Genomic DNA, 20,636 nt, shown 5'->3' on the forward strand with positions numbered 1-20,636 from the left:
GAGCCAGAACATGAGCTCAGCGTTGCAGCTGCGGGGGTGGGCAGGAGCAGCGCGGGCATGCAGATTGGCTCGTTCAAATCCCAACAGAAGGGGCCCTTCCCCTCCTCCTGGAGGGCTGAGCCCCACCCCCACCCCAGCTGCTCTGGCCCCGCCCACCAGCCTGCTCCTCTCTTCTCGGTCTTGCTCATCTAGGGTCCCTCCCAGATTCAAAGACCAGGGCCCGACCGCAGATTCGCCTGAACGGCTCGCTCCGCTCTTTCCCTCCCTGCTCTGTCTCCTACCAATGAAGGAACCGGAGAGTTGTTGGGTTGTTTTTTTTTAAATCGTGTTTTGTTTATGTTTTTTTGGATAACAAGATCTTAGCGTGCAGTCAAGGAAACTGGCTTCACACAGGCTCACAGGCTTGCATAGAGTCGCAGCCTTCCTAAATCAACGCTGGTCACAAAATGAACAGTGTCCTTTCTGAATGCCCTGCAGGGCTGGATTCTCAGGGCTTTCCAGCAGCAGGTGTGTGGCTAGCTCAGCACCTGTCTGCCCTCCGGGGCCCTTGGGATCTTCCCCAAGGAAGTCCTGTATCTTCCCCAGGTTCAATCACGCCCTCTTCCCTCTTGGGCTACCTGCAGAACTCCTAGGCTCCTCCCAGTTCTGTACCGGTCGCAGCACCCTGGGTTCCTTGTTCACACTGGACTGAGTTCTGAGAGCGGAGGCTGGCTCAGGGTCCCCACATTTTGGGGGCTTACATAAGACAGACTGGCAATGGGGACTTCTCTCCTCCATCCCTGACCTAAGTGGCGCCATTCAGGCTTTCTCTTTAGGCAGAGGAGCAGTGGGTTCCAGCAGTGAGGTCTGAGAGGTGGATGGGCCTGACGTCTTGACCCTGGATAGGTGCTTCTCTCCTCTGAGCCCCAGCACCCTCCTCCAGAAAACTGATGGAGTAATAATAGCTACTCACTGTCGGTCCCTCTGGTGTCGTAGCCAGGGTTTCAGTATTCTGGATTGTATGTTCTTATACCCATTTTGCAGATGAGGAAATTGAAATATAGAAGACTTGATTAAAACCTCAAAGCCCAAGTATCCTGGAGCCCAGCTCTGAACCATCCTGGTTCAGCAGCAGTCTTCCCATAAGAAGCCTGTGGTGCTGAGCAGGGACCACAAGTAGGGCCTACTCAGAGGCCAAAGCCACATACAAAGCAGACATACAAGAAACGGCCTCTTGCTGCTTCAGGAGGGTTCTTGTCATACCATTTTCTGGCTATCCTATTTGGAGGACCTGTTGATCCACTAGAGGTCCCCACTTTGAAGATGGAAAAACTGAGGCCCAGAGAGGCAGGATAATTTACTCAAGGCAAGCAGTAAGCCACAGGCCTAACCTGGATCCCCAGTGGGGTTTATGATCCAACCACCCAACAAGGGCACCTGTGAAGGTTGGCAGTGATCCCAGACTGACCTTGACGTCCTGTTCCAGACCTCGGATGAGTTCCCCATCAACCTGGCCTGTCTGGGCAGCGCGGAGGCTGCGGCGCTCAGCCTTACGCAGTCGGTACTGCAGGATGCGACAGGTCTTGCTGGCTTGGTCCAGCTGCTGCCGCAACTCCTGCAGCTGATACACGTCTTCTTCCATGTAGACATCCCGCATCTCCAGCATCTCAGCCCGTAGCTCCTCAATCTCATCCTGAGAGGTGAAAAGAAACGGTCAGACCTACAGATGTCACGGCAGTAGCCAGGGTGCCTGAATGCCGGCCACACTCAGAAAGCCAGCTGGGGTTACAGGCTGAACACCACTACCCAAAGACAGCCACAGCTAAATTCAGGGGATCCTAAATATATGCCTTCCACAGCAAAGGGGGCTTTGCAAACGAGACTAAGAGAAGGGTCTCTAGACAGGAGTATTATTCATGGGTGGGCCATGAGAGGGAAGTTCGTGGGAGCGAGCAATGTGAGGGAGATATAGGGGAAAGACTGACAGGCTGTGCAGGTAGAGAAAGGGCCACCAGCCAGGGAGTACAGGTAGCCTCCACAGTGTGAACCATCCACAAGGGGCAAAAGGCCCAGAAGAGGATGCTGTTTGCCCCAGAACACTCAGCAGACACATGAGCCACCAGGACTCGAGTCTCAAAGACCTGGAAGATAATTTACAGCCACACCACTCTTACGATTTGGATCTTAAAGCCCCCCAAAGACACATGCTATGGGCTGAGTATTCCTCATGGTTCTACTTGTGAAGCAGTGGACCATTTTCAGGAAGTGAGGGAGAGACATCTTTGGAAAAGGCTCTTGAAAGGCTATTGATACCCTGTGCCTTGCTTCCTGGTCACCGTGAGGTGAGCAGCCTCCTGCGTCACGCTCTCCCTGCCTTGATGGCTCTGTGTCACAGGAGGAACAAAATGATCTTGAACAGAGGCCTCCAAAAGCATGGGAAACACAGCCTTCCTTCTCTTGTCATAGCGACAGAGGGAACAGTAGAGGCTTGTTGCAGACAGAAGCAATGGGAAACATACACCAGGGATCCACTCCACAAACATTCATGTGTGTCTGCTACATAACTGACACTGTGTAGCACACAAAACCAGGGAAGGATGTTAGTGCAGCCTTGTTTGGAAAACAAAGTAAACAAAAAGCAAATTCAGATACTGTTAAGTAAGTATCATGGAGGCAAAAATAACAAAGTAACAATGTGGGTTACATGGCAGTGAGCAGCAGTGTGGGAGATATGGCAGTGAGGAAGAAGGCCATCTCTAAAGAAGGGACATCTAAGCCAAGGCAAGAAGCAACATCCAGAGGAGTTCCAGGAAGAGGGAACAGTATGTACAAAGGCTCAGAAGTAGAACTCAATGTATCCAGACACTGCAAGATGTTGAGTGTAGTGGTGCATGCCTTGAAGCCCAGCACTTGGGAGGCAGAGGCAAGCAGATGTCAAGGGCAGCCTGGTCTACAGAGTAAGTTCCGAGATAGCCAGGGATACACAGTAAGGCCCTGTCTCAGCTGAGAAAACAAAGATACATCAATGGGACAGGCAAGATGGGTTAAGGTGCTGCCTACCAAGCCTGGTGGCTTGAGTTTGGTCCTTGGGAACCACGTGGTAGAGAACCCATTTCTGTAAGCTGTCCTCTGATCTCCTCATGTATTCTGTGGCACATACATGTACAAAGAAATGTCATTTTAAAAGTATATTGGTCAGGTAGTGTGCTGCATGCCTTTGATCCCAGCACTCAAGAGACAGACAGAGGCAGAAGGATCTCTGAGTTCAAGGCCAGCCTGGTCTACAGAGTAAGTTGCAGGACAGACAGGATTACCCAGAGAGAACCCTGTCTTGAAAAAAAAATTTTTTAATCAAAAATATATTTATTTAATAATAGTGCATACCTTTAATCTCAGCATCTGAAAAAAGGCAGAGACAGAAAGGCAGGATCTCAGAGCAGAGTGACTTGATTTCAGACCAGGCCAGTCTGGTCTATATAGAAAGCTGCAGGCCAGCCAAGTCTTATACATAGTGGGACTATTGTCTTAAAAAAGCTTTTGTTTGTTTACCTTTGTTTTAAAGATAGAGCAAGAGTCAGGCACGGGGATATGGAATTAAGAAGATCATAATTTCAAAACCAGCCTCATCTATGTGAGACTGTCCAAAACCCACAAGGCTGGGGATATGGAGGGATCAGGCATGCAGGCCTGGGAGGTCTGATTGGAGTTTTGCGTGGGGGATCTTCAGGTGACCTCGCTCAGGAAGCCCAGCTACTGCCACCTCTGTCACAGCTCCTATCGGTGCCTCACCCACCTCAGCTCATCTGAAGCTGTTTGGCAGTTGCTTTCCCAGTGACTGTGGGAACCTTCAGGTCACCCTACCTGCCTGCCCCCCACACCCAGCACCTGCTTAGCCTCCTGCACACTCCCAATGGGTACTAACAGAATGAACGAAAACATACCTAGCTAAGGAAGGGAGAATAAGAGAGACTTCTCACTGTGGAAGATGGGACGTGACTCCCAGACACTACACAGAGGGGGGATGTGGACGCCTCCCAGAAGAAACACATAATTATGTCTCATAAGAAATGTGGAGCCGGGCGTGGTGGCGCACGCCTTTAATCCCAGCACTCGGGAGGCAGAGGCAGGTGGATTTCTGAGTTCGAGGCCAGCCTGGTCTACAAAGTGAGTGCCAGGACAGCCAGGGCTACACAGAGAAACCCTGTCTCGAAAAACCAAAAAAAAAAAAAAAAAGAAATGTGGAAACTGAGTCACAAACATGAATAATATCTGCTGTTAGCTTGAACGAGATTGCACACAGAAGGGAAACTGAGTCACCAGGGACCAGGCCCTGACAAAGGCTCTGCTCCCAGGAGAAGCTCACAAGGTTGGTACTGATGGAAGCAGGGAGACAACCAGAACAGAAAGGCCACTCTGGAGGGCTGGAGTCCCCTAAAGAAGATGGGAATAAAGGGGAGGGTGTAGGGGTGGGATCCCCTCTGCTCCCCACACCCTATGCTCTCCCCAGGGATCTGATAGTCTGGAAAAGGAAACAGGGAGACCTCTCCTCACACCTGCCTGCCAGCCTCCACTGGGCCGAGCACAGGCTGTGGGTCCACACTGCAGTGGGACCAGAATATGTCCTGGCTGCAATGGCTCCCTGTGAGTGGAAAGGGTGTGGCCTGCTGGATTGATGGACAGGTAAGAAGCCAAATTATCCAGGCCACAGCACACTCCCATCCATCCATCTGCCTAGCTTCTGGAACTATTTCTCAGAACCCAGGAAAGGAAGACAGAAGTGACAAATTGGCGGCTCCACCCCACCACATGCTGTCTCTCTCAACTCACAACTGATCCAAGTATCCCTACACAGCACCAGAATGTGTCCAGAGGGTGCGTTCACCAGCAACCGGAGTGGGTGACCCTGCCTACTAGCTGCAGAGGAGCAGTCATCTCAAAGTACCCAGAGTCACCACCCCACACCATGCCAACTGGGCAGACCAGCGTGGACAGGGAGGAAGTGAGACAGTCGGTGGGAGAAATGGGGAAGTGAGGAGCCTATGAACCAGCTCAGCTGGCAGGGAAGGGGGCAGGAAGGAAGGGGCAGGAAGTGAAGGCAGACAGCTACATCCATGGCCCAGGCTGCAGGGCCTTGCCAACCACGAGCAGCTCACATGTTGCCCTGTTATCCTGACAACATGGTAACTGGGAGGATATGAGGGTCCAAGTGACTCTAGGTCAGAATGAGTCAAGGGGACACAGACACACTCAAGCTCAGGCTGTTGAGATCACAGGCGGAGATGTCGCTCCATACAGATCAAAGGAGGTGACATCCCTCCATATTTTAAGTAACGGGCTTTTGTGAAGGTAGTCCACCACGGTCAAACAGAAAGTTTTGAAAAATACAGAAAACATCAATCACAATTTCTCTATCTGGTTCTGAATGACAAGTGTTCCCCAGGATGGTAGAGCTCACTGGCAGCGTCTGCCAAACATGCTCAGGGGTGTGGTTCTACCCCAGGGCTATGCAATCCCCCCCACATATTCCCAACCCACACCTACTAAGTCAGAAACTTCAGGGGTGGGTTCCCCAAGTGATTCCGAGGCAAGGACCTTCCTTCCCAGTTTCTTCCCCACAGAAGACAAGAGCCCCATCTCACGGCACAAGTCTCTGGCTCTGAGCCTGACACAGGCGTCTAGGGAAGAAGTGAGTGAATGGCTATCCCCAACAGCTGTCTCTCGGGGGAACTGCCCTCACCACAGTGCAGGCTGTTGTGGGCATGCCAGTTCTGTATCTGAGGGGGTTGGGGCGCTGAAGCCTCTGGGGGCTTGCCCCAGCTGCGGGCAAAACACCCACCAGCCCCTCCTGGCACGGCTTGAGTTGACAAAAGCGGGCTTGTAGCCCACATGGGCTGGACACTGCAGTGCTTAGGCAGAGACTCTGGGTGTCTGGGTCTGAGGTGGGGGCAGGGAAAAGACAGGCTCGGTGTCCACACCCAGCCCAGAGATCTTCTGGGCACCTGGGCTCTGCAGTCAGAGTTTTGCCTTTGGAGGCTCTGGGGTGACAGGTCCAGTTGAAGAGAGCTGAGACACAGGCCTCCTGGTTTCTTCACAGACAGTCCAGAGGCCCCACAGAGATACCACCTCTTGAACCCTTCTATAGGACACCAAGAAAGAGGGATCAATCTCATAGAACAAGGTTCTGAGGTTTCCCCTTTCCAGCATGGGGGCACTCCAAATCTTACCCTCTACCTCAGATATAAAAGGCCACACTGTGCAGTGCCCACCTTGGAGTCTGAGGGGCCCCCAGTTCTCAACCCTACACCCTGAAATAAACTAGACCCCTAGACTGTTATCAAGCCTAAGGAAGCTGAAGAAAGGTGTCAAGCAGTCCCGCCAGGGTCTGATTTCCTGCTGCCCTCTGTCCCTTAGACAACATCTAAGCCAAGGTTGCAGACAGGGAGTGGAAGGGAGGGCAGGGTCTAGGGACAGTGCAGCCCGCCATGATCGTCCCTTTGCAGGGTTCCTTGGCTCTGTTTGGAAGGCAGTGTCTGTTGACTAGTCTGAATAAAAGCAGGTGGCTTTCAGACTCATTCCCCTGGCTTCTGCCTCAGGTCCAAGCCCCTAACCTTTGACCCCTTGACAATCTATTCCCTATTCTATCTTGCACCTGCACCCAGATACGCTAGGACTGAATGGCTGACCCTGGCCCTACAGGGAGGCTCACAAACACAGGCTCATCCACGCACTTCTGAGTGTTAAATCTCTTCCTAACCCTGTGAGAGGCATTGAAAATGCTCCCATTTTGCAGAGGGGGCATCTGAGGCTCAGAAGTTTCCCAGAGCTGTTCAAGCTAGGGAGGGGTGAAGCTGGATTACAAGGCAGTGGCCCTAGGCCAGGGCATGCGAACTGCATTCTTCCAGCTTTACGCAGGCCATTTGCTATGCTCTACTGACCTTCACCACGAGAACTCCCAGCTCTCGAAGCTTTCCAGAACATTCTTCTCTTCCCTAGTCTGATTCAGAACCTACACCCTGAACTGCAGGTCCCTGGTGGTAATGACTTACGGTTGTATCTGCTTGCTCCTCATCGTTCTACCTCTAACTGCCTGAGGAGGGGCAGGGCAGAGTGAGGCGGGTCTCACCCACTTCTGCTCCCCAACATCCCTAGGATGTGGAATGCAACAGGCACCATGGGCAGGTGTGAACAAAAGAGAAAGGCTATTGGCCTGCCTGGTCTCTCTCCATAGCCTGGAGCCTTCTGTCCTTTTGACCCCAGATCTAGGGCTTGTGTGAAAGGGCAGGGAGAGCCCAGGCTGACTCCAGTGCCACCTCAGGAGTTCCAGTGCCCAGGGAACCGCAAGCTTCCCACACATCTCCTACATGTCAAGTACCTCTGTTCACAGGGCTGCCAGCAGGAAGCAACCTCTCAGAGATGGCCAGTTCCCAGGACTCCTGGGAAACTGGCTCGGAAGAGTCTCTAAGTTCAGGCTGGGCTCAAGGACCCAACATGAACTCACAATATTGCTAATAATAGGCTTACAGGGTTGCAAGGGACTCCACAGTTTATACAGACATTCCTGGTGAATCACCTCATGAGTCCTGCAGAAAGCAAGGCAAGCCAGGAATCCGTTGTACAGAGAGAGCTGTGTGCATCACAGGGACCGGGCCTACCCCGACAGGCAGAGCCCTGAAGGGAATGCTTCCCTCAGGTCCCCTCCTCTCTGTGGCTACTCAACAAAGTCACATCTTTATTTGCAACAACCTCTTGAAATTTGCATCTCCTTCCATTGTGGTCTCAAGAACAAAGTGAGGTTGTATCAGGAGCACTCAAGACTTGGATACCAAAGAAATTGCTAATATCTTCATATCCTATAACAGTTGTTGCAAAAATGTCAAAATATTGTTTATACTCATCAGTACCTTGTAATTACAGTAGTTAAAGCAGCTATCAGAATCCAAGAGTTAACAAACACATAACTATATCATAGTTGTAGCATACTTTAGTAATTGTTTCAATCTAGCTTGAATCTCCTTGGATTTGGAGGTTAACACTGAAAGACATTATCCTGAGGGTCTCAGCAGAGGTTATAGGTTATAACCTATAATAGGGTCCTATAACAGTATAACTTATAACAGTAATAGGGTCCATGCATAGAATACGATGCCAGAGCCTCCATTCTCTTGGGAGCACCATGATCTACAAAGCCTGGGTTATTACCCCAGCCCCTGATAGTTCAGAGCATCAAAAGGGAGAAACAACGCTGGGGAGATGGCTGGGCGGGCAAAGCGCTCGCTGTGCAAGCACGCGGACCTGAGGTCACCCATGGATAAAGCCAGGCGTGGAGACAGGCAGATCCCTGAACTTCCTGGCCAGCCCTGACTTCAGATCCAAGGATTGATTCTGTGCCGCCTATATGGATGTAAGGTGATTGACTGTCCCTGAGAACACAGAGGGCAATGGCTTTGGTGAAGTCCTTCCTTGTACAGGAGTGCAGACTGTGTGCATGATGGATCTGGCCTGTGGGAAATGAGGACTAGACACAACATCCCTTTGCAGACACACAGCAAGTGGCAGTGGGTAGTCTGACCCCAGAGACAAACCCATCCCAGAGAAGGAGCCAAGAAGACGAGAGGATGATATGAGGAGACCCTCAACTCCCTCCCACTGGAGAGTAGCTCCCAGTGCTGTCCTGGAGGCCTAATGACCACATCTGAGATCCCAATTGTGCCCAGGCAGGGTCAGAAGCTGGGAACTGACAGCCTAGAGCAATGAGCCCACAGACAGCACACCTGGGCCTCCTGCTCCATCACTGCCTCCTAACTTTTTACCTCAGAAACACAGACTTCCTTAGGCACATCCAGGTGTTTGAATACTTAATGAGTGCCTACAGCAGGCCTGGTGGCCGGGCCCAGATTCTTGTCATGGCTGCCCTCCTTTAACCTCAATAAGCTGTTCCCAACTTAGTGCAAGACACAGTAATTCTCCCTCCCTCTCTCTCCCTCCATCGCTTCTCCAGCTCTGGGGATTGAACTCAGCATCTTGCGTATTAGTGCTTGCTCTGTACCCCAGCTCCCAAAGAGTGATTTTTTAAATTAATTATTTCTTTATTTTATGTATGTGAGTACAGACCAGAAGAGGGCATCAGATTCCGTTACAGATGGCTGTAAGTCACCATGTGGTCGCTGGGAATTGAACTCAGGACCTCTGAAAGAGCAGTCAGTGCTCTTAACCCCTGAGCCATCTCTCCAGCCTGTGATTTTTTTTTAATACTTAAAATGTGATTAAAACTGTTTAAATGTTCCCCACTTTAAGCCCTCCAATGATTATCAAAACCTGGGGACAGCCCACGTGACTCCTGACTCACAAATGGCTAAGCTGTGACCCCACCACGTAACACCAACAGCAGCAGGGGTGGGGGTCTGGTGCTCTGGAAGCCTGGAGCAACCTGGCTCTGACTCCTCAAAGGAAGCCAGCCACAGGAGATGCTGAGGGTGCCATGCATGTGACACTGTGAATGAGTGAGGCTAAGGGACAGAGAACAGATCAGTAGATGCAGGGTTCTGGTTGTAGAGTAAGTTTGGCTGAACAATGAACACTTCTAATCCCCCACTCCCTTTCTTTTTTGATTGCTAAGGATTAAACCCGGCATCTCTCACATGTTAAGTCCAGGCTCTGGCCCTGAGCTACTACACCCCTAGCTCTCAGGTATAACTTATATACAGTAAAATAAAATAAAATTAATGTATCCAATTAGGGGCCTGTAAGCTGGTTGAGGGAGTAAAGGCCCTTATCACCAAGCTTGACGATTTGACTTTAATTCCAAGAACCCACTTGATGGCAGGGGAGAACCAAGTTCCACAAGGACCCCCACATGCATGCCCACACTCACATTAATTAATTAAGTAGATAGATAAATAGATTGAAGAAGAAATACAATCCTAATGTGCCTAGTTTATAGGCGTTAGCCCTTATCTTGACTGGGGTTAACAGTTATAGTACATTTATCAAAACTTATTTTACAGTGAGACCTTTTTTTCAAATAGACATAAAGCAAAGCAGAAACAAAACCTCCGGGGGGTCTCATTCATCACACAGAACAAACCTATCCTAGGAGCTCAGGCTCCACCAGGCCTGACCCTGACTCCCTTCACCTCCGTGTCCCTTAACTGCCCCTCACGTGGGCCACACTCAGCCACACAAGTCTTCCTGCAGCAGCAGAAATCACCTGGCCTGTCACAGCCTTCAGCCTCTGCCATTCCTGTGTGGGTGGCCTGTGGCACCTTCTGCCAGGCCTTCCTGCCAAGCCATGCAGCCTAGCCTTCTCCTTCCCTCACACTGCACGACACAGTTCTATTAGTGACGTGTATTTTACTCATTTGTCTGCTTGGTCGTGGAAGGCCCACTTCAGTCACCAGAGAACCACCTATGACAGGCACATATAGAGGGGCTCAAGAAATGGCCATGAGGAAACAGAACAGCCAGGCTGAAGGGAGGACCACCATCCCGCTGAGCAGCTGCAGCAAACTGTCTTTAGACTCCGAGGCCAATCTCCACGGAGGCTTCAACTCCCAGCACCATGACACCCGACCTCAGCCATGACATATTCCAAATCTTACCCAAATGGATCATTTCCTGCCCATCTCAAAAGCAGACTCAGGGATGGACAGGGAAAGCTATGCTCTATATGGGGCCAGGGACTTCACTTGAATCAACCACTCTACAAAGGACCAGGGGCTCGGCTTAGTCCTCCTCCTCCCACACCACTTGGCTACCATGGTCCTCCCCTGGGCCAAGGCCCAGGCTGCCTACCCATCTGCCACCCTGGCTCCAGATCACTTGTCACCCACTCTGGCCCTGGCAAACTACCCCAGCTATGGAAGAGCTGACCAGCAGTGGCCACAGGGACAGCAGGCCAGCCCCACCCAAAAGGCCAGAAAAGCCATCTGCTGTCCCTCCTCCTCCCCGGGACTCTGACAAGGCTCCAGATGAGATCATCACACTCAGACCCCAGGAGAAGGCTGCAAAGAGCTTCACTTCCCTCCCAGTTCAAATGCAAACACTCCAGGGGAAGGGGAACTCAAAGGCTCCTTGTCGTTTACAGAGCAGGCAGTGAGCCCAAGAAGGACTCTGGGTTCCTGCCTCCTGTTCAAGCTCAACCCAGCTTAGCCTCTGTGGGCAGAGGTTTGGGGGAATCAGGGTTAAGCGTCACAGAGGAAGTCACATCCAGCCATGTATCACCGAGTTACAGGATCTCAATGCTCCTGTTCCATTGGCACTGGGGATATCTGACCCTAGAGATCTATGAGGTCCCACTTCTCTGGGCCCTGCCTCTCCAACACCAGAGAGAGCAGACAGACTGACCAAGGCAGGCTCATGCCAATAGTACACAGTTAGTCCCTCCCTCCCCAGTAGGCAAGAAGCCTGAAAGTAGAGGCGTCAGGAGTCAGGACTTAGGCTCATTTTGAGGCTCGTAAATGGGACAACAGAAATAACAACAGCTGGCACTACCAAGGGTATGGCATGTGCCAGACACCAGCAGAGGTGAGAAGCTATACTCTCTTTCTCATTGGTGATACTTTGTGGCAAGCTCTATTCTTACCCTGCCCACTTCCCAGGGGAACCAACTGAGGCTGAGGGAGAGAAGGCCCCACAGCCAGTGAGGTGGTCTCCAGGCCTGACACAGCTCTGCACAGAAGGCAGATGTTTTCTGTGTGTGTGTGTGTGTGTGTGTGTGTGTGTGTAGCCTAGGGGCAGCGCCCAGAGGCCCTGGGCTGCTGGGCACACTCAAGGAAGCACAGACACTGTCTCTCCAGTCCTGCCCAGGAAGGAAGGCAGCTTTGGATCAGGGTTTGTTGACAACATCCCCCAACCTCTGGGCTTCAGCCAAGTCTGTAACAGAAAAGGGCAGGGAGTCGAGGCTTGAAGAATCACCGAGAGCCACACGGCCTGAATCCCTCTTGTCCTTTACAGCTAATGTGACTAGCAAGCAAAGTGACGTAACGCTCGGGGCTGCAGTTTAAGCCTGGTTAGAAGGAAGGGGCTAAGCACCCTGGAAGCGCCACGCTGCCATGCAGAACCAGGAGTGGCTGCCGTGAAGCCAGAAATGACCTGTTAACAAGTCTAGTCACTGTGAGCTAAATGTCCCACCAAGGAGTCCCCACAGCTCCTAGTACCTAACACAGGAAACCTGGCCTGGAGCAGTCCCCAGGAGATCGTGGAAAGGGGACAGGGGAATGGATCTGTAATGAAAGGGCAAAGAGGGCACTGGGGGCGTCTGGGTGAAAAGGCTGGGGAATCACAGCACACACACACACACACACACACACACACACACACACACACACACACACACACGTCACCTTTATTCTCATCTGTAGCCCAGGCAGGAGATGTTTTACCACTATCTCGGAATGGGCCCCCAGGGGTGGTCCTCCACCACTAAGCAAGCATCACCAGGTTGCAAGTGAGACACAGGCTTTGGCCATCAGGAGAGGAGTGACTTAGGGTCAGTGAGCTGCCAAAGAGAAACGTGTCCACACATTTCTGGAGCTGTTGAAGGGTAAGGGCTGAGAACCAGGATGAGTGAGACACAGAGGGGACCAACTCCTCACACACCGGCTCCCTCCTGATGAATGGTCATGGTGACACTGCAGAACATTTTACAGAGCTGAGACTCCTGGAGGGGGAAAAGGGAGCAAAGCACAGGCCCAGAGGCAGCCCAGGCTCGGTCCAGATCCCAAGCTTTCAGACCTTTTGGCTGAGACAAGGGAGGAATGAACAGTAGCTTCTACCTCCTCCAACTCCTGCCCCAGCTTGGGAAAGCCAGCAAAGGCAGCCACAGTGCTGACCGCAGGGGCCCCACCTTCCTGCACCAGAGGGGTGTGTATAGACTACAGATGATGTCATATGTTGGAGGCTAGGGGCTGGCCACAGTTAGAACCCTGGCTGACAGCCATCCCTTTGCCTTGAACTTAACTGAGCCCTTTTCTGGAGTGTCCCTCTGCCACAGAGGCTACCTAGAGTCTGGAGTCCCTCCCATCTTCTGTATACAGGACAGAAATGGGCTCTCGTGTGTCTGAACTCTTATCTCCCAGAGTATCTGCAAGAAAGGGATTGAATTCCCTCTATACAGACTGGAAGACTGAGGTTCCAAGAGGCAACATGCACAGGAAGGGACATAACAAGGTGCGGCTTGGCCTCGGACCTGATTCTAAAGACGGAAGGTGCCTGTGGGACCTCACAGTCCTCCTTGCTTTTGCCTTCATTGGCACCCTGAGATAGCAGCAATTTTGTGCCTAGTGCTAGGGCCACCTGGCCCCAGCCCTGCTACAAACCAACAAAACTATCTTCCAACCAGGGGTCTACTGCTCAGGTACCTAGTGTCCTTCCTAAGTCCTCCTGACCTTCTACTACTCCTCACCCCCAACCCCTAGTCCCATGACTCTCTCTCACACCCATGACTCAACTATTCTTTCCTCCCTCTCGCTCTTTCCTGACAGGTCTCACTCTGTGGTAACCAGCTGGCCTTGAACTCCTGCCCCAGCCTCCTGACTACAAGGACTGAGCGTACATACCTCCACACCTGGCTCCAGCCCTCCTTTCTAAACCTACCATCCATTTCCAGGCCAGAACCATAGCTGATCAATTAAGCATACACATCTACTTAATGAGCCCCTCCAAGGTGGCAGGCCCTGTTCCAGAAGCTGAGCACTGAGGCAGCCAATGAGGCAAATCCCCAGCTGTGACACCTCCTCCTCCAGGAAGCCTGCTCAGCTGCTCTTAGGTGCTCTTCACTTCTAGACTAGTTCTAGACTAGGCATGGGCACCCTCTACAGATCAGGGCATTGCAGCCTCTGTAACTTGCAGCAGAGGGAGGCAGGGTATGCAGGAAATTCCAAAGGGATTAGAAGAGTTACCTCGAGGCACCCGTTCCCTCTGTGGCAGGCTTGACACGTGTCTATTTCCCTTAGTCCCATAGGGCCTGGCTCTGGAGCCTGGGGAGCTTAGATGCAGCTTCTCCAGTTATGGAGACCTCCGGACTCCACCTGCAGCCCTCCTCAGCTGGGCTCCTGGGACCCCAGTTACAAACCCAGTCCTGACGCCACTTATGGTCCCGGCAGCAAGACAAGAAGTCTTGTGAACAGCTGGAAACAGGAGAGTCATACACAGTAGCTCCGGGGAACACTGACCAAGAGTTCCTGTGTTTATGTGCGTAGGTGAAATGTCACCGTCAGTGTAAATAGAAGTGCGTATGCATGAGCATGTATGTCTGGGTGCCCTGGTTAAGCAAATACCACGTCTGACATCTGCATGATCAACCCCTGTGTGGGTGCTAATGTGTGTGGAGGTTGGGTCCATCCTGCCTGTGGGTATTCATGTGACATCTGTTGAACCCCAGGTACATGTGCAAAGGTTGCTTGCTCTCTGAGGAAGGGGTAGCACTGGGTACTGGGGTGGATGGTGTCTGTGTCCCCTGACAAGTCTCTGGGATCCTACGGCTGCTGGTGCGTATAGATAATGTCTGTGTGCACGTATGTGCACACTTTGCCGTGTATATGGACTTCCTGTGTCTGAGAGTGTCTTCAGGCTGTGTGAGGGAGTGTGTGCTTCCCAGCCTGGCGTCTCCTGCTGCTCTGTGTTGTGTGTTTGGTAGTGTGTGGCATGAAGGGTCTGTCTGTCACTTTCCATGTGGATCCACAGTGAACATGTCTGGAGGCTGGCTTCTGGAAGCATATAGCATAAGTGAGTCACTGAATGTATACATCAGCCAGGCATGAGTAACTGTGGGTCTCTAGGCTTGAGCTCTGAAGAAGTGTGCATGTGTTTATGTGTACAGGACTGTGTCCAGGGACACAGGCCCAGCCCCTTGCAGAGTGCGCCAAGCTCTGTGGTATCCTCTGGCTACAGCAGCTGCCGCCCACATTTTCCATCCTGCTGGAGCTGCTCCCCCAACCTCCAAGCCCTGCCGCACCCCCCCCCCCCAGAAGCTACAACTCAGGGCAGGAACCAGGGGACATCGCTGACATGGTGACAGGCTGGGTCCCTCCTCTCCTATCTCCCAGGAGCTTTGAAGGAACTGCCTCCGGCATGCCACTCACAAGACTCTGGGCTACATCAGAGGAAGGGAGGGAGGAAGAGAGGGAAAGGATAGTGATTGGGTTGGCACATTTACTGAGCAATGGACACGCATCCTCACAATTAAGAGGTCCATGACATTCCAATCCCCATTTTACAGGCATATGTAAAATGCCCCAGAGGCACACCTCCACTTACAGGCTTAGATAGATATCAATCAGCCTTTTAGGTTTTTGCTTTTTGAGACTCAGTCTTAGCCCAAGCTGGCCTTGAACTCACTACACTGCCAAGGATAGCCCTCCTCTGCCTCCCAAATGGCAGGATTACAGACGGGCGTGTGCCAGCATTCCAGGCTTATGCGGATCTAGGGATGGAGCCCAGGGCTTTGTGCATGCTGAGCAGACACTGCCCCAACTGAGCTTACTCACCATGGCTGCCTACAAATCTTGGCCTGGCACCTGGCCCACAGGACTCCTCTCACCAACCTCTATCCAAGACCAGACACGCCAGTAGCGATCAAAAGCACAGTCTCGCCGGCCACATGGCAGAAGGATATGGACCAAGAGTGAACAGCAGGGTTGGAATGTGGGCTGTATGACAGAATCCTGGAGTCTCCACTTGCCCATCTATATAATGGCATCGCCAGTCAGTAAGGGCTTTTCTCCGGGACCTGTGACTCACAGCTGGAACCCCCAGGCGGGGGCCTAGTCTCCCCACTGCCAGCCTGTGCAGGGGGAATGTGATCTTGCCCGTCTATCCTGACTGAAGCAGGAGGGTTTATTAACCCTCAAGGGCTGAGGATGCCCACCCTCCCGACTCCTCCCAGTTCCTCCGAAAATGAACAGACATCCTGTCTGCTCATCGGCTTGAAATCCTAACAGTTCCTCACGAGATACAAGGATCTCGCTTTCAGATGCTTTCTTCACTATTTACATCTACCCTGATTACTGAGAAAATCCTTGGAGAGTGTCCAGGCACACCCCATCCGTCATCTCCATTATACAAATGAAAAAACAAAACAAAACAAAACAAAAACAAGAGCATCTTGGAGAGGCCCAGCCCTTGACCATGACCACACAGCAAAGGTAGAATCAGGGCTCCAAGCCAGATCTTTGAGCTCCAGTACTCTGAGATACAACATGGCACAGGGGGACAAAGGGAACGGTTAGTGGTCATAGGGACCTCAGGCCACTGGGTCAAAGTCAGACCCAGTTAACCTGGCTGCTCTACTGCTAAAGTTGTATTTCTGGGTCCTAAAAACCACATTGGATGACACCCCCCAGACACCTTGACTAGAAGGGACCCCATGTCAGACTGTAGCCACCACACATACCTCCCCAATTGCTCCCCAGGGATCACAACCAACACTCAGAACCATTTACATGATGCTCCCACCAACCCTATGCCTGTATCCAGGCCTCTCTCTGCATAGTTCAAGTGACACCAAGCTCACCACCTTCCCTGCAGAAGTGCTTTCTGTCTTTTCACTGGCAGAGGCTAGAGGTTCTGCTATCTCTCTAACTTAGGTCCTAGAGCAGGGATTCTTGAGACAGGAGATATGCAGTTACCCAAGGGTCCTTCCTGGTTGTCAGTTTACCCACACCCTGCCACCCCTAGCACACACACACACACACTGGGAGGTGAACCTGATGAGAGAGCCAGCTAGAGTCCAGGGCATTCCCTGGACTCATAAGGTCAGTCTGCAGTGCACACCCTGGGGATCTGGAGTCATTTTCCTTCTAACCCAGTTTCTGTACCTCAGATGTAAAGTGGTTTAGAGAAACAGGAAACACTCTGGAGACTGCTTCTCCCTTACTCCCAGCCCTGGCTGCCTGGAGCAGGTCGCCTTCCTGCTCTGGCTAACTCAGCCCCTGGCACTGTGACAACATAACACCTCCAGTAAGAAGCTGACCTGTAGGTGTACAGTCCACACTCCCAGGGATTTTACTGTATCTCTGTAAGGGCAGACACTGTGGAAAACAGCCCTGCAGAGCAGTGTGGGTACTGCCTGAATGCATGCAGCAAGAGTTGGCATGGCTCCCTTCCTCACTCCCCCAACTTTCTTCAGCCTAGAATGTTCTTCTTGCAGCTCCTCATTCGGCTGTCTCCATCATCTCCCAACTCCTGGCCTCCATGAGTCCTCTGCCCCACCTCCACAAAGCTCACCCTTATCACCAGCCGCATTGTGTTTTGTTGTGACTATTGTTTAACTCTGGTGTCACAGAGGCTCTCCCTAGTTCACTCATACTCCAAAATCTGCTCTAAGCAAACAGTGACTGACTGGATGGATGGATGGATGGATGGACTCGAGGTAAGGAGGAAGACCCCAGCATGATCCCATAGAATCCACAAAAGAATGTGACAGATGCACAAGGCACCATGTTCTCCATCCTGAGAGCAGCAGGAGATCTCAGCCACCGCATCTGAAGTTTCCTACCGTGCCAAATGCTCTAGCTACGTGCACATTTAATCTTTAAGGATGATCTGTGTGTACTTATTCAAGTCTTAAGATGAGAAAACTCAAGTCCAAACATGGTAAGCAATGTGCCCAAGATTACACAGCCAGGAAGCTACCGATCCAACAGGGGCCTGAAGCTTTCACACAAAAACTCAACTGAATGGTTGGCAGAAACTGAGGCTCAGTCTGGCCCTGGAACTGGAACTCAACCCAGTCTTGGTCTCTAGGAGAATCTGGACTCGACCCCCAGCCTCCTGGGACCACTTTCCCATCTACATACTCATGGGTGGTTTCAGATGGAGTTAGGGACTCTGTCTGACCACTTCCTGGGAGCACAGGAAAGGTCCCGGGATCTGGGCAGGAAGAAACCAAACCAAGAACTATGAGTTGTCCTCCTCCGGGTCCAGGCCTGGAGTAGCTCAGGCTGGGAATTCAAGGAGCCACGGGGAGCATCCCAGAAGACTGACTCCATCCTCACGGCCTGCACTCTAACCATGACTTCAGAAGACTCCGCCCTCTAACTGAACCCCAGCTCCCAAATGTCAACACTGAGTAATACCTTTGTGAAGACTTCTACTCCCATTTAACTGAAAAAGAATGGAGGCCTGGCTTGGGGAAGGCCCAGGCTACAAACAGGTGGTAAATAATCCTTTGTCAGATAGACCTGTGTCCTCTAGTGTACAGGAGTTTACTGAGAACATGCTGGATAGAGGACCCAAAGGAAAGCAAGAGGGACACCCCAACATCCTAAGGAAGAACTCCCCTCCTCCCCCCAGACAGTAGAAGCAAGAGGCAGTTAAGTGCCACAGGGCAGACATGTCATTACAGTGCTGTCAACTCAATGGCTCCTGGCCAGGGCACTCTGGGTGTTGTGCCAGGCCATCAACTGTCAGGTGCAGACAATACTGCAGCCTCTTCCAGCAGCGGCAGTGCAGCCCGTGAAGATCCCAGCTTCCCACGCCAAGGTCAAGAAGCCAGGGTAGGACTGTCCCCATAGCTGCCACCATGTCAAAGAAGAGGCAGCCAGAGCATGGGCTGCACCTAGGTGCCCAGTCACAGTCGATTGCTTCTCCCATACAGCTCTCCAGCCCCCCCCCCCCCCACACACACACACACGGAGGGAATACCCCTAACCAGCAGGGCAGTTTCCCTCTTCCCACAGGGAGCACGGGCCAAGTCTGCCCAAACCTCTCTCAGAGGGGACAGAAGACAATATCCTGGGATTGAGGAAGTGGCCTCTGAACCAGTTCTCCCACGACATCATCCTCCCAGGCTGTGGGACCGTTAGACTGGGCGGAAGTGGACTCGAGCCAAGGGGATGTTCCCAGATGTCACGCTTTCAAACTGGATCCGCCCCAAAAGGCAGGCGAGGACAGGCCTGCCGGGGAAGCCCTGGGTAAGGACTTAGGATGGTGTTCTGCCTCTCCTTGCCAGGGGATAGCACGCTTTCCCTGGCAGCCTGACACACGGACATTGGTTCCAGAACAGAGAGCCGGGAAAGCCTGCTGATCTGGGAGCGGGGTCCTGAGCAGCTTAGATGGGGGGAAGGTCAGCCTTGGCTGACTATCCCCACTCACCCATCAGAACATCCTCTAAAACAGTTTTACCGCGGGTGGGAAAGTGCACATTGGGGTCCTTTACTTGGTGTCTTATCCATAATCCCCCTCACGAGAAAAGTGGGAAGAGAAGGTGGGGCACTCTCCCTGCTTGGTCAGCGCCCTGGGGCTCTTGAGCCCGGATGACCAGTCCTCTCCCGCCCCTGCGCCTCCCCCATCCCCCCCTAGGTCCCCACCTTGAGATAGTCGTTCTCGGAACGCAGCTCTTCCAGCTCCCGCATCAAGCCTCCGGGCCCACAGTCCAGCATCTCCTCGGTGAGGTCGGAGAAGGCTAGAGAGGCGCTGAGTGGCAAGCGGCTGCTGCCCACCGACGATGCGGCCACCGACGGCTCATCCGGGGAGGCGGGAGGCCGCGGAGGCTGCTGCCCCGACGGCGCTGGCTGGGGCGGCTGCCCGGTGCGGGTCCCCGCCGGGCCGCCCGCCGCAGACTCGGCGTCGCTGCTCAGCGCCAGCTCCAGGCCCAACAGGCGCGCCTCCTCCGACGCGCAGTCCGACACCTCGGAGCTACTGTCCGTGAGGCTGGGCGGCGGCGGCGGCGGGCGGGGCCCGGTACCGGGACGAGGGCGACCCTTGGCGCGGACCCCCGTGCGCACCCCGGCCACCCGAGGCCCCGTGCCTCGGGTACCAGGAGCCACCGCGCGCCCCTTCTTGTCGGGCCTCGCGGAGGACGCGGTGCCACAGGCTGTAGCGGAGCCCGGGCCTGTGCCGCGGCGGCTTTTGGCCAGAGACCAGCCGGCCACGTCCTTGGGCCGGGCTGGTGATGGCGCGCGGTGGCTTTTCTTCCTCTCCACGGCGGGCGCGGGCGCAGGCGGGGGGCCGTAGCCCCGCGCCGATGACTCTCCCGCTGGCGCCTCCATCGCGGCCTCCCCGGATCTCAGCGAGCGGCCCGCATGGCCCGGGAGCGGCCGGCTTGGGTGTCCCTGCGGCGGGTCTCGGATGCGCTCCCGCCGCTCAGGCCGCGACTGAGCTCCGGTCTCCTGCGTCCGGGGGCTGCGCTCGGGCCCTGCCCCGCGCCGCGCGGCCTCTCCGCCACTCGGTGCTCTCAGCGCGCGGCCCGATCTCCTCCAGGCGCCGCGACTCCGACTCCGGCTCCGCCCGGTGCCCGCCCCCTCCGCCTCGCCGCGCCCCCGGAGTGCGCCCGGACCCCGACTGCAGCCTGCTCGGCGATCGCCGCCTCGGACTCCCAGTCCGGCTGAGGCCAGGGCCCCGGCTCCGCCCGGCGCGGCCCGCCCCCCACGCAGCCCCGCCAGCTCCCCGCCCCGCCGCCTCGGCTCGGGGGCGCGCGGCTCGGCGAACAAAAGGCGGACGCGGCGGGAGCAGCGGGGAGGGACGCGAGCGGGGAGCGAGGGAGGGATCCGCGATGCAACAGCGACCCCCTCGAGGGTCAGGCGGGCCCGGGCAGCCGCGGCCTCGGCTCGCTCCCGCCGCTCCGGGCCGCCGGCCGCTCCGCTGCGGGCTGGGGGATCACACCCGGCCGAGGAGCCTGGAAGCCCGGCGTCGCCGTAGGGGCCTCGTGGACGACAGGA

The 20,636-nt window shown here is 53.9% G+C and overlaps 1 protein-coding gene across 1 annotated transcript in view; it reads right to left on the reverse strand.

The window, feature by feature from the left end:
• The window catches only part of Soga1 (suppressor of glucose, autophagy associated 1), a 63,836-nt gene extending 43,530 nt beyond the window's left edge, over window positions 1-20,306 (reverse strand). Inside the window, exons 1-2 of the mRNA XM_021156739.2 lie at window positions 19,287-20,306; window positions 1,448-1,672 (exon numbers count right to left, since the gene is read on the reverse strand). Coding sequence (XP_021012398.1) covers window positions 1,448-1,672; window positions 19,287-19,967 — 906 coding nt within the window. The 5' untranslated portion in view covers window positions 19,968-20,306. The remainder of the gene's footprint in view (window positions 1-1,447; window positions 1,673-19,286) is intronic.
• Window positions 20,307-20,636: the final 330 nt, after the last annotated feature.

Source organism: Mus caroli, chromosome 2 (assembly GCF_900094665.2).
Source record: "Mus caroli chromosome 2, CAROLI_EIJ_v1.1, whole genome shotgun sequence".
In the NCBI taxonomy this organism is placed as follows: Eukaryota; Metazoa; Chordata; class Mammalia; order Rodentia; family Muridae; genus Mus; species Mus caroli.